This window comes from Sparus aurata, chromosome 23 (assembly GCF_900880675.1).
Source record: "Sparus aurata chromosome 23, fSpaAur1.1, whole genome shotgun sequence".
NCBI classification, from domain to species: domain Eukaryota; kingdom Metazoa; phylum Chordata; class Actinopteri; order Spariformes; family Sparidae; genus Sparus; species Sparus aurata.
This window is the reverse complement of record NC_044209.1, coordinates 7,599,990-7,615,245: the sequence shown is the minus strand read 5'-3', so window position 1 is coordinate 7,615,245 and position 15,256 is coordinate 7,599,990. Positions and strand designations below refer to the sequence as shown.

Below are 15,256 nucleotides of genomic sequence, written 5' to 3'. Positions count from 1 at the left end.
GAGTCCTCATGGAAAATAAGTGAAGAGAGGGACGTTACTCAAAAAACATTCCGTTCTGCTCATGTCATCTGCGGCACACAGAGACTCCCTCCATTTTTACCTTTCACAGGAAACGTCCCGGATATACTAGTATACACTGCATAAATGCTTTTCAGAGAGAGTAAGACCTGATGCAGTTTTTCAGTTTTATAGAAAATGTAATATGTAAATCTATCTTATAGTCAGTACAATTAAAATACGTAACTTCTCATGTATAGAAAATGTTACAAATATGTTTGTGTATGCCATCAGTTATAGCACAAAAAAGAAAGGAAATTGGAATTGGCCAAAATTGGAAACATGTCAGACTTAAAAAAAAAACAAAAAAAACCAAATCATAACTGTCTAAGAAAATTGCAATCGGTGCATTTCTAGTTTGCAGATTCTTGCGTTGTGTGCCTGTCCTCCTCCAGGTTTCATCATGGACAGGAGGAATATAGTTCAGGTCCCTTGGCCCATTCCACCCACACATATTTTATGATCTACATGTTATCAGAAATGTTTTCCCTGTTAAAAAGGGTTTTTGGGGTTTACCTTGGCCGAACTGACAGTGTGCGTCCTCTCCTCCAAAGATTGTAAATCCTGCCGAGGTAAACTATAAATTGTGATTTTTTGAGTCTGTGTGTGACTCAATGTGTGGGGGCAAGGGAAGAAAAATAACTTCTTGTGCCTGTACCTGTGCCTGAGCTCCATTGATCATTAGGTAATAAAGCTTGCTGAGGATGCTCTGCTGCAGCTGGTCCCAGGAAATAGACCGGTCCTCCCTCATTAGGAATGGAGGTCCAAACCTTGAACAGGAATAGAAAATGTTGAAAAGTGAATGCTCACAAGCCCCCCTTGAACAGCTCATGCGTCTCCGTATCCTATTGTAATGTAAATAATCATTTATTAACATTATCAGCATGAATTCTCATTACAATCATCTACGGAAGGACAGAGCGATAATAAGGAGTGAATATAGCTGATGAGGACAGGGACAAGCATCCCTCTGAACAGACAGAACACGACACATTAATCATAATACACATTTAATTGAAGGCAGCCCTCTATTGTATGCTTGAGATTTATTATTGAAAAGCCATGTGAGCATGTGTGTGCATAAAGGGTCAAAGAAAATGGATGAAAGGACGATGTGGTGCAACAAAACCGTAGATACTTCCTTGGAACTGTTTCATGTGATTTTAGATCCTTAAAGACATTAAAACAAAACAGTAGAACTCAAACTCATCCTCAGTGACACAATTTTCCCATTACATCATATTTAAATACCACAAGACTCTCAAAATAAATTAGGTTGGATTACTGTCCAGGATGGTAACCATTAACATTCTGTGGTGGCTGCAGCGACCACGACATGGGAAGAGACAATACACACAACAAAATGAGAAGGGAAAATGGCTCGAGTCTGTTGGAAACTGCTGTGGAGCAAGACGAAAACAATTCCATTCTTTTACTGTATGGTTCCATTTGTGACAAATGGGACTTTGTGTACAAAATTAAATTAGTGTTGAGGCCTAATTCCACTGGTGAATGTTTAACCTCCCAAGTTAAAAATGAATACAGAATGCATTGAACCAAAATGACATCAAGATGTAATATGAAGTAAAGTGTAATTAAATAAAATGGTTAACTTTCAACATTTGGTCATCACACATAACATGCCAAATCTTATCTATTGCTATCTATGGGCTTCACAGTCTTAAACCATGGCAGCCCAGAGTTCTCACACATGACTGATTTTCAGAAATGCACCTGTGATGTGATTCTTCAGGCAGCCCGAGCGAGAAACAAGTATGTGACTCCAATGTCATCTACTTGGCACAGATAAGTCCTCTAGCTGTCATCTGATGAGAGCGAGAGAGGCGGGTGGTTTGATCAACGACGGTGAGGCGTTTGAAGGAGAAACTGAGACATGGATGGGATTGGACTTTCCCACAGCCGTGCTGGCGAGCTCACCTATATTGATCTCTCTGGACTCTGTCAGGGAGACGAATGTCTGATCTCTTTACGTGCCAGATGTCGGATTCCTCAGTCGATTGATTTTGAAACTCATCCCACAGTGAGATGTGAGTTCTTCCATTAACAGGGAGCTAACATGACCTTGACGTACTCCAGAAGAGCAAGGCAACATATAATGTGAACTATGTTCCAGCATGTTAATCTGCTGAGACGCTGTTAGCAACAAAGCAACAAAAACCTCAATGACTGACAATCACGCTAAGAATTGACATTTTCCATTGCTCTGACCCCTCTTAAAGTAACTGTTGCTACACCTGAGAAGCTTTCTATTCTCCCAGAGCAAATGTGGCCAGGGGGGGTTTTTGATTTCACATGACGATAAACAAAAGCAGAGTTCTAATTTTTAGCAGGCAATCGTTGAATTGTCAGCTGATATGACGCCGTCGCTTGCAGACTGTATCAGATGTAGCAAGCTTATGTAAGCTGATGCTTATGGTAAAACTGTCAGTTGGTTGAAATCCCTGTCTCGATCTGATTAATGTAAAATCATTCAGGACCCTGTTAAAGGGACATAAACACAGTCCACACAAGGACATGAATGTAAGTGACAACACCTGGCCCACATGTGTGTCCCCAGTAAACACACTCAAGGAGTGCTCTAATGCACAGGTGGAGGAAACAAAAGACAGTCCTCGAAGGGATACTGTGCTAATCAGAGTGTTTCCATGACCACAGTAATACACACATGGTTGAAGTACCGTACAGACGAAGCCCTCTGTCCATGTCCTTTGTTGATTTTGTCCGTATATCTTTTCTGAAAACTTACACAAACAGGAGAAACTGAGCAGTACCACCTGACATCGGGAGGGGCAGTGTAGCCAGTAGTTCTCGTAAGATAACCATTGAACATGATGAAGTCTTTTGAACAATGGCAGACATCTTAAAGTACTGCAAATTATATTGGGTGTACATTTTTTTTGTCATTGGTAATATTAGTGAGGAGAATTCTCCATCCAAAAGTAGTGAAGTATTTTAATGGCCCTACAGACCACAGCCGTCTATGCTCCCTCTGCTTTTGCCTCTTTATAAAGGAAATATTTAAAGGAATATTTCCTCCACTGATGCCATATTTGATGTCAGAAACTCTTGACTCTGAGCTGCCTTCTAGCGATTGTAGTTCACATGTGTAGTTTATGGTAAAATTGTTAGAGATGAAAGAAGACAGCAGCTTGAAATTTTGACACACTCCAGAAGGCAATAATGCGTAGAACTGATACTGCTTACCTTAAAATGTCTGCATCACATAGAGGAAAAGCATTATTTATATAATGCAGATAGAGCGACATATAGTTATTAAGTGGTAGTTTGATGGAGTTCTTTGAGTGTTATGTTTTCAAAACCAAATCAAGAGCAAGATAGGGCTGCTAACTTTAGCTTAAACACCGATATAGTGGCATCTTTGCTACCACAGGGTGGATTTTCCAGTCCTGACAAGGTATTTTGCAAATACATCCTCCAGTAAGCTAATGACATGCCTCTTGGCTTAGTAATGAAAGCTAGGTTACTATAGCTAATAATCTGGATGGCGGGGCATGCAAACGTTTAAAGCTTATGCTCAAGCTAAGTAACACAGTTTAATCTTTACTTACAAAGTAATGAATGAATGAATCCTTTATTCCTTTCTGAAGTCGTTTGTTTCAGTATACAAGGTAAACAGACACCACACTCGACACTCTTGGGATATTGAATCTTATTGGAGCCCCATGGACACCACTTCAGCACATAGAGAATCAGTTGCTATGATATCATTTGCTAATAATTCTTCTTCGAAATGGTCAGTTGATGTCGTTACTGTACCTAACGACATGCTGGCCGGCCCCTGCGGCGTTGCACACCAGCAGCAGGATCTTCACAGGGACGCCCTGGTTGAGGAACTCTGACGACAACGTCCCTGATGAAGGTAACCTCTGACCCTCAGGACCGGTGGAGTATGGCGATGATGGGAGGCTGTGATGGTAACCTGCCAGAAGAGGGAGAAAACAGACAGAGAGTCAGAGTGGGGGCGCAAGAGCAAAGTGAAGAGAGACGCTGACATGAGTCATAGGAGGAGAGAGGAGGGTGAGGTGATAGAAGTTTTTTTTAGTTTCTTGAAAATCCTGCTGATGCTGAAAGTGTACCAATTTCACGTTCTTCTGGTGAGCCGCTTACTTTCAAAGACAGGCCGACACTTCCAAAGATTTCACACTATTAACCGACAGCATGATGTACAAGATATCTGACATTCTCTCCTTGAAAGGAAGATGAACTTATTTCATGTATGGAAAACTTGATCATTAAGCTTAGCACTTCTCTCACAAGGTGTGAGGAGGAGAACTGAAATATATAAAGTGGCGAGACAGCAGCTTTCTATTTGGGAGCCGTGATTCAGAGGGGAGAACAGATGGACCAATGGCTGCCTGCACCCTCAGCAGGGGGTATTATCTGATGCAGCTTCTGCTTCACATCCTGTCCTGGTGGGGTGCCAAGCAGCACCACTTCTCTCCCGTTCCCCTCGCCCATCTCTCAGTGGAGTGTGACTGACTGCGCGAAAAGCCGAGATTATATGATTCCCTCGCGAAAATGTGATGTCAGCTGACAAACCTCTGGGGTCAGCCCCTCAGAAGTTTGCGGTGATGAATCACATGGTAAATTAGACTTGCAGACGCTGCTATTGATTGACCACGGTGGCTTTGCCTTCCCAAACGTTTCATTAAACACTGCTGTTTACACCTGACGCATGATTCATCACTGACAAAGCAAATGCCACTGCTGAGCGTCCTGTTACTGAGATCCTTGCAAAAGTAACAAGCCTCTGCGCTGGCACATCCCTCCTCCAGAAATAATCGGGGTATGAGGACGTTAAGCTGTGCACTGTATGAAGGGCGAGACCCATTCAAAACCAATCAAAGTCTACATTTAAGCCACCAGAGCTTTAACATTGAAACCTCTGATTGCAGTGTCTTGACCCTGAGAATGAGAGTAAAGATAAGTATGCACAGCTTTTCATTTATTAATGTCGCTCTAATCAAGCATGTGATAAAACTTGCTGCAATTTACATGAGCGCTGACCTTTGACAGCCGGGGGAATGATTAATGGGGGAAAAAAATCTCCCTTTAAATGCCTAGTGAAACATGTTCATGAAACAGCAGTATAATACAAAGGTCACCTCCCGGCCTGTCCCGCTAAGATTTATACAGGGATGCTTGGGAGGAGACCCACCTCTCATCGCTCATTACATCATTTTTTATGGCTCAGTGTCAAAAGCTCTTCTGTTTTAGACACTTTTTCAAGGCTCCCGTCACCTCCCTCCTTATTTATGTATTTGTTTTACCTTGTTTACAAGATGAATAATGGCGCAAGTATGAAACACAGTTGGATAAGTCCCATAGCTACACTGATAAAAGGAACCATACAAAATGGGTAACACACCAAACAAAGACCACACCAAAAGTTAACTTTGTTCAGCCGACATAACTGTCGATCTTAATCTCTTATCATCCAAAAAGACTTTTACTAATTCTAAGAAACCGCAGGAGCCTGTGAACTCATCATTCCTCTGCACTCTCAGGCTTCTTTCATTGTCAAACAGACAAAGGGGATGAGCCAGACTAAACATAGACTATGTGAAAGCCTATAATTAAACACCTCTGCACCTACGGGGATCTTCTCTCCCCACAGCTTAAGGACAACCCCCACAATCCCATTAGCTGTCTGCACAGTCATACTCAAGGTCTCTGAACAAAAAAAGGCGGTCGGGCAAATGCATGTTGTCTGACTGAAGGTTCTTCTGATTTTCTAATGCAGACTTGTTTATGACATATGACATAATATATAATTTGCTGAGAAAACTTAAAAAAATATATGGACTGAAAACATAATGCAAAGAAGTGATGAGTGAGATGATGTGACTTGTCCATGCTTTTATGAATGCTAGCTCCAAAACAAGCTATCCCTAGTTCATTATTAGGTTTCCAATGTGTGACTGTGTAAACTAATATCATTCATGTTTAATCTTGTGTCCTCAATTAATAAATTGTCATTATTACATTGTTTTCCTGTTCGAGCAGAGCAGTGCAGCCCCTGTGGGTCAGATGGATTTATCTTACTTCTAACTATGTTTCATGCACAAATTGGCAACATGTGGTCGGCCAATGATGATAAATCGTACTGATAATACTGCCAGATATCTGATTTAATCTAAATTGCCTGATAAACAAGACTATCAGTCATTAGCCCAGAGGGACTGTGAGCCCGTCACAGTGGTGCTTAATGCTAAGGTCAGAATGCCCTAATGCTGATGTATAGCAGATATCATTTTGACTTATTTAGTATAAAGCATGCTAACATTAGCTAATTAGCACTAAACACAAAGTACAACTGAAGCCAATGGGAACATTTTTTGCTTTTGCAGGTATTTGATCATAATCTAAGGTACTGGAAAAATGTTAATTGTCACATAATAATGTGCTAGAAGAAAAGTTAAGGATTGACAAAAGTAAGTTGTAAGTTGTTTCCAATCGTTGAGATGTTTCACTGCACGTAAAACTCAGAGTATCTTGCCCAAGGACACTTAAACATGCAGAGCAGGGGAATCGAACCAGCGACCTTCCAATAACAAGACACTGGCTCTACCCCTGTGCCACAGCCACCCTAAAGTGTCATCCCTAGAGTGATAGTGCTAGCGTCGCTCTTTAGCTGAGATTTTAAGGGTCAGTTCACCCAAAATTCAATCATTATTTACTCACCCCTATGCTGTTGGAAAGTCAGTTGAAGTTTTGCAGTCCACAAACGCCCTACACAGAAACAGCTACTTAACAGAAGAAGAAGATGGGGACTTGTTTTAAAATGTTAAAAAAGAGAAAATATATGCTTCCATACAGCTTGTCTGGCATAATCCAACTCTCCAGATGTCTTGACATCCAAAATTGATTTGAAAAAAACAACATTTACACAAAGCAGAAATCTGCTGCTAGCTGCTAAGCTAAAAGCATTAGCATGCACCCTGTCTGAAGCTGGTGCATGAACTCATCCACACGTTGAGGTGAAAATAACATCTTTTCAAACCAATTTGGGATGAATGGGCTTCTGGATACTTCGATTATGCCAGAGAAACTGTATGGAGCCATTTTGTGTTTTTTTCCCAGTTGTTTTTCAATGTTTTAAAAAAGCCCCCCTCTACTTCAGTTGTTTAGGTGAATGCTGCAATGCTGTTTTGCTGCAAAGCTCCAGAATTGTTTAGTGGACTGTGAAACTTCCCCTGACTTTCAATGGGCATGGGGCTGAGTAGATAACTAGTGATGACACATTTTTGGGTGAACCTATCCTTTAAGTGGTATCTGGGACACACAAATGCAGGCAGTAGCTGTATTGTTGGGTTGGGTGTTGGGTGAATACAGCAGACAGGAAGCTGTACAGCTGTACAGAAGCAGCCACCACTGACGCCTTTTCAGGTGGAATCTGAGAGAAATGGGCCACAGATGAAGCGCCTCGTGGCAGGAATGTGCAGAGTTGACCTCATGGTGGTCTCTGTTGGTTATCACATGTAAAATTAGATAATAAACAGTCCATAAAAAAATAAGCAAAATTCAAACTACAGCATGAGGGATGATGAAAACTGGGCGATGAATAAAGAGGAGGGAGAACCTGTTCCCTGTTTGTAACGGAGATAAAAGAATGTGAAATGGATACTTGACTCTGAAAGCCAATTATCCGCTTCCAAATATTATTTGGCAGGTGAGCCCATGTTCAAGTCCCGTCCTTGGCACAACTGCTTCCCACAGTGATATTGTGCTTATTCATTTCTGCACCGTCAAATACCAAGCAGTAAGGACTTCTCTCCCACATAAAACTTGTGAACAACACTTTGTTTTGATTTTATACATGATTCATTATCATTAAACCTCGATTACTTGATTACTAGACAGTAGGGACATGCAAATGCTGTACTTTCAACACAAACAACATTTTTGTCTCAACTGTCCTCAATTCACGAAGGAGATTTGATGGGATGTGAGTGAAATGTTAAAAATGTCTCTGCAGTTTGATGGGAGGGAAGTGAAGGGTAGTCCGTTTATCACCTAAAGTCAGTGCTGGAATGTAACTAAGTACATTTACTCAAATACTGTATTTGTGCTTGACTTGAGTATTTCTGTTTTGTGCTACTTTGTACATTCACACATGTATTATATTTTTCACTCCACTACATTTATTCAATAACTCTAGTTACTGTGAAGACTGCACGCTGCATCAGAGCCCAGTCGTCATTTCTGTTTGCAACCCAACTGTCTAAGACAGAAGGGGAGAGAAGTGATGACTTCAGTGTGTAGAAGGGAGGTGTTACTGATGCAGTGGGGAGAATATGATGTAAGAGATTAATTTTAAGTACAGCAGGGAGGTTAGGACACAGTGTGAGAAGGTCACCTCATCATTGGTTTGCCTTTGGCGTGATCCAAGAGTATTTCATCTTTTCATTCACAGCAGACAGTGAACAGCTCTTCGCTGACGGGCTCACGCTGGCGAACAGTGTGTGAGTAACCTTGAAATTTGCTGAATGCCACTCAAACTCAATCAATCAACTGCGTTAGAAATAACAGGGAAACTGGTGAAACATAAAAGGAAAAGGGCTCCCCTCAGATGTGTTCACTCTGCATTCGTCAGGCAATCAGGAAGGTGCTTTCTCCAGACGCCACGCTTAACATGTGGAGTCTTATATTGCCAGGTTTAGTTTTAATGAGACCTCTGGTGAAAGTTTGTTATTCTATCTCATATCTAACCCACACGACTCAGATTTTTTACTTTCATTCAAGCATTAATGGATAATTGATTAAGGGTCTCTCTGGGATCAGACCGTTTAGATTTAGTAATTGCAGAGGGGGCATAAAGATCACATTTTAATGGCGCCAGACAGCCTGAAAGCATTACAGATCACTGTGTAATAAAGATGCAATTTATACATTAATATGATATTTAAGGGTACTGTTTACTTTGATGTTATTTTGAACTTATAGTTTTGATTAACCACAAACGCTGAGGCAGAAAATACATAAGGACAGTGGTTGAAATAAATATAAATAAATTAAGTGACTCAATATTTCATTCACATACATCAATAATTAAGAGAGCCTGGCTGGATATTTATCAATTGGGAACATGTAAAATACTGTTTTAGTATCAAAAGAAGCTAATGCTGCCTTTTTGGTCTTCCATCACTTTGGATTCTGAGTTCCCTCAAATTTAACTGAAAAGGTTACACGTGGAGAATATATAATACAGATGGAGTTGAGGTATCTAATAGATATAAATAATATCAAAGTTTTGCATATATTTGACCTCATCAAGTCCATATTACCCCAAAAAGTTGGTTCCATCAACACATTTCCAAAAGATGTTGGTGTTCCTTTAAAGATGAAAATATCGTCAATGCATTCTTACGGGGCAAACGTATCAGTGTGAGCGGCAGGACGATCTGCAAAGCACAGAAAAGTGTTGAGTTTCCATATCAACGCCTGAAGGCTGAGCCAGTGAGAACCCAGGGGGTTTAGACTGTGCCAGCATGCAGACCAGCCAGACTGTCAGGGGGGCCTCCTTTTAGGCAGCACTGCTCTGTGCTGCCATTAAGCAACATAAATTGAATCGCTAAAAGTCACATTTTTCAAGGTACAACAGCAGTGGTGAAACAGTGCTGGGACTACACTTGCAGCCCTGTGAGAGAGGACAACAGAGCAGAACACTAGATCACTTTCTGAAAAACAGATGAAATGAAGACATAAATCTGATAGCACAAGAAGAATCTGTCGAGGGAGGGATGTAATTCACAGAGCTTTATGTGAAGTTATATACTTCTTAATGTGCTCTCCAAGGGCCCCCAGACAAGTGCATTCCCTTAAGGTTTAATTAAGCAAATACATTAATAAAATTGGTTTGTTCCCTTACAGATCTGTGTGTATATCCACATTAAAGTCATTATTATCATTACATTATTATGTAGTACCACAAAGCAGTAACACTCAAAGACAACTCAAAGTCTGTTGAGTTGGATCTAAAAATAGTGTGTTATACTTTGAAACCTACCTGAGATCCGTGCAGAGCCTCCTCTGATGTAGAGGGGCGGAGCCTGGAAGGCATAGATGACATCATTCTCAGCTATGCTGGTCAGATCATCCTCATCAAAGAAGGAGCGCTGGAAGCCCGTGGAATAAACCTCAGTGAGGATCACCTGGAAATGAACAAATACAAACACACATTAGTTTATATACAACAGTGCCATTATTAATCTTAGAATGCTGTGAGAATGAACTTTGAACCCACTGGATTAAACTGTAAACTTTGACCCATTATTCCCTCTAATCTCAGATTCAGTTTACATGTGTAGTATGTAAGAATGCATATGACATTACTGCCATTAATCGCTTCGTATTGCCAACTTGTGAATGGATTGTGATGTAACTTAACAAGTGAGGCCGTCCCCAGTTTCTCTGTTACCTATGATGGCCAATGGACTGATTCATATGTAAAGGACTTGAGAAGCTTTTCCGAGACAACCTAAAGGATGTGATGATTATTGGCACTTCCAAGTGCCTTGCTTCTGGACTCTGTCCCATGGCGATCATGTGCTCTTTGCATGTTGGAGGACACAGCAGTGTCCAGCAGAACACACTGTCAAAGTCAAAGCTAACTGTGAAGTATATAAAGTTACATTTTGGTTTTATCTGTATCCTAACATTAGCTTGCTTGCTAACATAGATGAACTGCTAGCTAGCTAACATAGCAAAATGCTGTTTTGATAACATCAGCTAACTCAGCCACACTCCCAAGGCTAATACTACTGCTTGCCATATATAAACGACTCTATCAGTTCCTACTATGAAACAATCCAGATCCTCGCATTGTAGCCAAGTTACCGCTACTGGCAAACCTTATAAACTTACTTGTAATATACTATCCAACTGAATTTTTTTAGCCAGCTAGCACACCAAATTACTTCATAAGCTAGTGATAATGATAAAGCTTTAGTTATCATTCTTGGTGTGGATGGTCTAGAAATTATGTAATTACAAAGGTGTATAACTAACGAATACTTTTGAATAGCAAAGAGTGATTCAAGGTAGAGATGGCCTACTACCTAACTATAACCTAAGATACGCTACAGTTATAAAGATTTAACCTAGTTACTTTGTTACTGTAGCCGAAAAAGTACTAATTCACAAACAGCAAGCTAGTTAGTAGCATGGAGCCAAAATATAGGAGAATTACAGTAATAGTATCAATTAAATCATCAAATATGTCATGTCGCTGTTTGACAGGATGATGCTCATCTCATCTATGGAGTGCTTCACTTAACGGCCACTGCTGTCATCAATAACAAAGATTTCCTAAAATGTTCCAAATAGCAATTCTAATGTATTTTAGCCAATTGGACAGAAAAGTACATTTAAGCTAAAGGCGGGCTAGGAAAGTTCCCCAGTAAGACCCACACATTACAATAATCATACTTATGACCAGCATAATTGAGCTGTGCTGTTCTGTTCCACACATGCTTTAAGTTACCTGGTCTGGGGAAAGTTTTCCTTCATCAGCCACCATCCTCCTCAGGCAGGCCACAGAGCCAAACAGAGGCACAGTCATCCCGACCCGCAGGTACCTCTGTCCTTTGGTGCTGAACACCAGAATCACACACAGCGGCCTGTCACAGATGAAGACACACAATCAGGGATGGTGGGAAATAGAGCAGGTTCTATTTTGCTTTCTGTGCCATTTCCAACTGCGGCCTACTCTACGGCCAGGAAGGGACAAAAGAAGACTTTCATGAATAAATCAATACATTTTAACATTAATAATAGATCATTAGGACTTAGTTTTATGTGTGCCAAATAATGGAATCTCTATTGCATTTTTAAAAACGAGGAGCTCTTGGCTCTGACCTCTCCAGAGGCAGCGCTGACATGAGCAGGGTGCTGGGACATAATGGCTTCTTTGAGTAACAGCACACTGAGGAGATGGGGAGAAACCCTATCAGGTACCTGAGGGAGTGTACGGCCTTGAGCTGGTGGCATAGAAAGTTATGGCCAAAAGATATTATCCTGTATGGAGGAATAGATTTTTTTTTTTGGCACCTCAATATAATAAAAATAATAGAGTGATAAAGTTTATCGACCCCCTCGTAGGGATACTTAAGAGTTACAGCAGCAAAAAGAAGCACAAGACCGTAAACATGAAAGTAACCTCAAAAAAAAAGGAACCTCAAACTTCTCTCCAGGAATAATAAAGAAAATGAAGAAACAAAACAGCAAAATTAAGAATCAAATTTGCCCTTGTGCACTTGCAGTACAACATTTCCTCTGACAGATTAAAATAAAGGTTAATTCACAATGAATAAAGAAACCTCTAACCCATAACATCTGCGATTAAAAAAAAAAGTTGACCAAAGTCATTCGGCAGAGTACACAGGTTTATTCACAGATGAATACAGAGGACATCCAGCAGCAGGACAGGTGACTGCTCACAGCCTGTAGCACAAACTCAGAATGACCTCCACTCTGTATTCAAGGATGTTGTTGTTTTTTGAATGATTAAATCTAATGAGGACCTTCTGACCAGCTGGTCATGGGTGAGATTCACCAAGTGTAACTGTTCTGGAAGCTAAAGTTAAAGGGCATCTAGCGGTACATCACATATAAGCTTGATTTCTCTCTCTGGTGGTTGTTTAATGTTATTCACGCCCAGCCGGTGTTTATTTGTCCCAAACAGCCAGATCACCTTACTTTGAGTTAGCTGTGAGCAAGTGAGCAATGACACACACTGAGATTTGTGTGTCAGTGTTTTTTTTAAAATTCAGGTCAACTCACAATGAAGTCAGCACTCGCCTCTCCTTTCTGTAACGTTTTGTTCATGAAGTAAAGCAACATTACCCCTCCAGCTCGCCCCAGCAGTCACATAAACACCTCCGCCGACAGCTGCTGTAGTCAGGTTGATAAATGGGAGTGAAGACAAATCCACTTTTTAATTCCAAAAGTTTAAAAGCAATGTCTGAGCTCTCATCCTGTCAGTAGATAGCTCTGGATGACAGCAGATTCCACTGTGGGTGCTTATTCCCCCAGGAGGTCTGGCTTTGCACCCGACTCTCTCCTACAGAGATAGCCCGCTCTGAGCAGCAGCTATGCTACTCTGCCTGGATACACATTGTGTCTCCTGTTTTGTTTTGACACAGAGACACCCAGAAACACAAGGTACATATTCTACATTTAACATTTGCTCTATTTCATTGTGGTTATCGGCAAGATTGAAACAAAAGAAAAACACAGACAGACCCCTCAGCAATGGAGTGGCTTCACCACATATGGTACAGCTGAATGCTGAAAGGTGGTGATAGTCTGGTTACATACAACACTGCATACAGATTACCTTATTTTGATGGACAGTCAGTATATTTTGCAAAAATCCACCACATATAACATCAAGTTTAAGGTAATAATTATATAAATAGCCCCCTCAAGTTGTATAACTATTATTCAGCTTCATTTTGCCAAATTTTTCCTCATGGTCGAATATCAAATGTTCAGAGGCCCGTTACAGGTCCACAGCCCTGGGATTGGGAACCTCTGGTTTAAGGGACCAAATGGGTTTATATTCGTAAAGCATAGCATAAATTTTCGCCCTGAGCCATTAAATGATTTATAAACCAGCAGTTGGTCTTTGAAGTTTGTAACTAACTGGAAGCCAGTTTAAAGATTTAACACAAGCTATCTACATATTTCCACTGGTTCTAGATAAGCACAATTAGTATTAAAACTGTATGTGTGAAAAAAATAAAAATTAATAAACTGTTCCATGGACTTGGGTGGGGAACAGGAAACTTCAAAAGACCGGAGTAAAGAGAGTAAAGTAATTGGCAACACTAATCAAGCCAAGGCTCAAGGAGGGATCCCATGTTTATGCTAACTGCATTTTTCATACCTGTGTGGTATGACCCCCCCCCCCCCCCCCATCTAATGAAACAACAAGTAACAACTGGGTAGGAATATTCTTAGAGCAAGCTTTATGGTGTAAAGGAACAAAATCCTCCAACATGCAAAGAGCACATGATCGCCATGGGACAGAGTCCAGTGTTTGGACTGCTGGGCACAGAAACTGTTGGTCTGGTTACAAACAGTATGTGTTTATGGCTTATAGACATGACTTGGCTGGGAGTGAGCTGAACTCTGCACACAGAGAAATGCATTGAAAAATACTTTAAAAAGACAACCCATCTGTTTTCTCCTCTGTTTATCCCCTCATAAGCGTTTCCTCTCACCCGATCTGCTGCGCAGTTAAAAGAAAGGATGGTAACGGAATAAACTCAATTTGGCACACTGCCAGAACGAAGCTTTTAAAAACAATTTCCTAAATTAGAGGGGATGTTGGCTGAACTTGTATGAACTATTTAAAAGACTAAAAGCTAAAAGGAAGGAAATAACTAGCAAGAAGAAACCCTGGCAAACCTTAAAATAGTGAACACATACCTCTGTGTGTCAATCACACAAGAGTTGAGGTTAACAAACAAGCTCTTCACTGAGTACAAGCTACATTTAGAACAAAAAGCTCTGCCAAATGCTTAAATTAAGATTAAGGTTAAACATTGTATGTACTTTTCAGTCAAGAATGAGATGACCTACTCATGATCACTCTCATATCTGCTTATTTAATATGTAGCTGCAGCCCGGAGCAGGTTAACTTCACATGAAAGACATGGAAAAAAGAAACAAGGGGAAACAGCTAATTTGGCCCTCTCCAACGGTTACAAAGTGTAAAATCAACAAATTGCCATTATTTTTATGATGGATTGTGGGCCAGACTATTTGTTGGCTGGCAGCTATAACTTCGTGGACGAACATAGCTGATAATGAGTGAGCGTTAGAAGCGTTTTAGAATTTCGTTCAGGCAAAGTCACCTCCTGTTTCCAGTCTTTATGCTAAGATAAGCTAACCAGCTGCTGGCTGTAGAGATATTTTAAACAAACAGATATGAGAGTATTTAGAGTGTATTTTTTAGACTGTCAAATAATTCCTTTAACATGAGCGTAACATCTTTAGGGCGTAGCCCGTTAATCCACCGGTTTCAACAATATACATTGGTTTATGGTTTAATGTTAAAATCATGTTTTGGTTAGAGTCAGTCACATGTATTTATAGTCTGAGAGGTCACACTCAGGTTGAGAAATGCCTGAGAAATCAACTTCACTCC

At 40.6% G+C, this 15,256-nt stretch overlaps 1 protein-coding gene across 3 annotated transcripts in view; it reads right to left on the bottom strand.

The window, feature by feature from the left end:
* Nucleotides 1-15,256, bottom strand: part of usp43b (ubiquitin specific peptidase 43b) — an 84,962-nt gene that overhangs the window by 19,337 nt on the left and 50,369 nt on the right. For all 3 annotated transcript variants that reach the window (XM_030408052.1, XM_030408051.1, XM_030408050.1), the window contains 4 exons: nucleotides 11,585-11,720; nucleotides 10,109-10,253; nucleotides 3,856-4,018; nucleotides 716-827 (listed from right to left, as the gene is read on the bottom strand). In XM_030408052.1, the coding sequence (XP_030263912.1) occupies nucleotides 716-827; nucleotides 3,856-4,018; nucleotides 10,109-10,253; nucleotides 11,585-11,720 (556 nt within the window). The remainder of the gene's footprint in view (nucleotides 1-715; nucleotides 828-3,855; nucleotides 4,019-10,108; nucleotides 10,254-11,584; nucleotides 11,721-15,256) is intronic.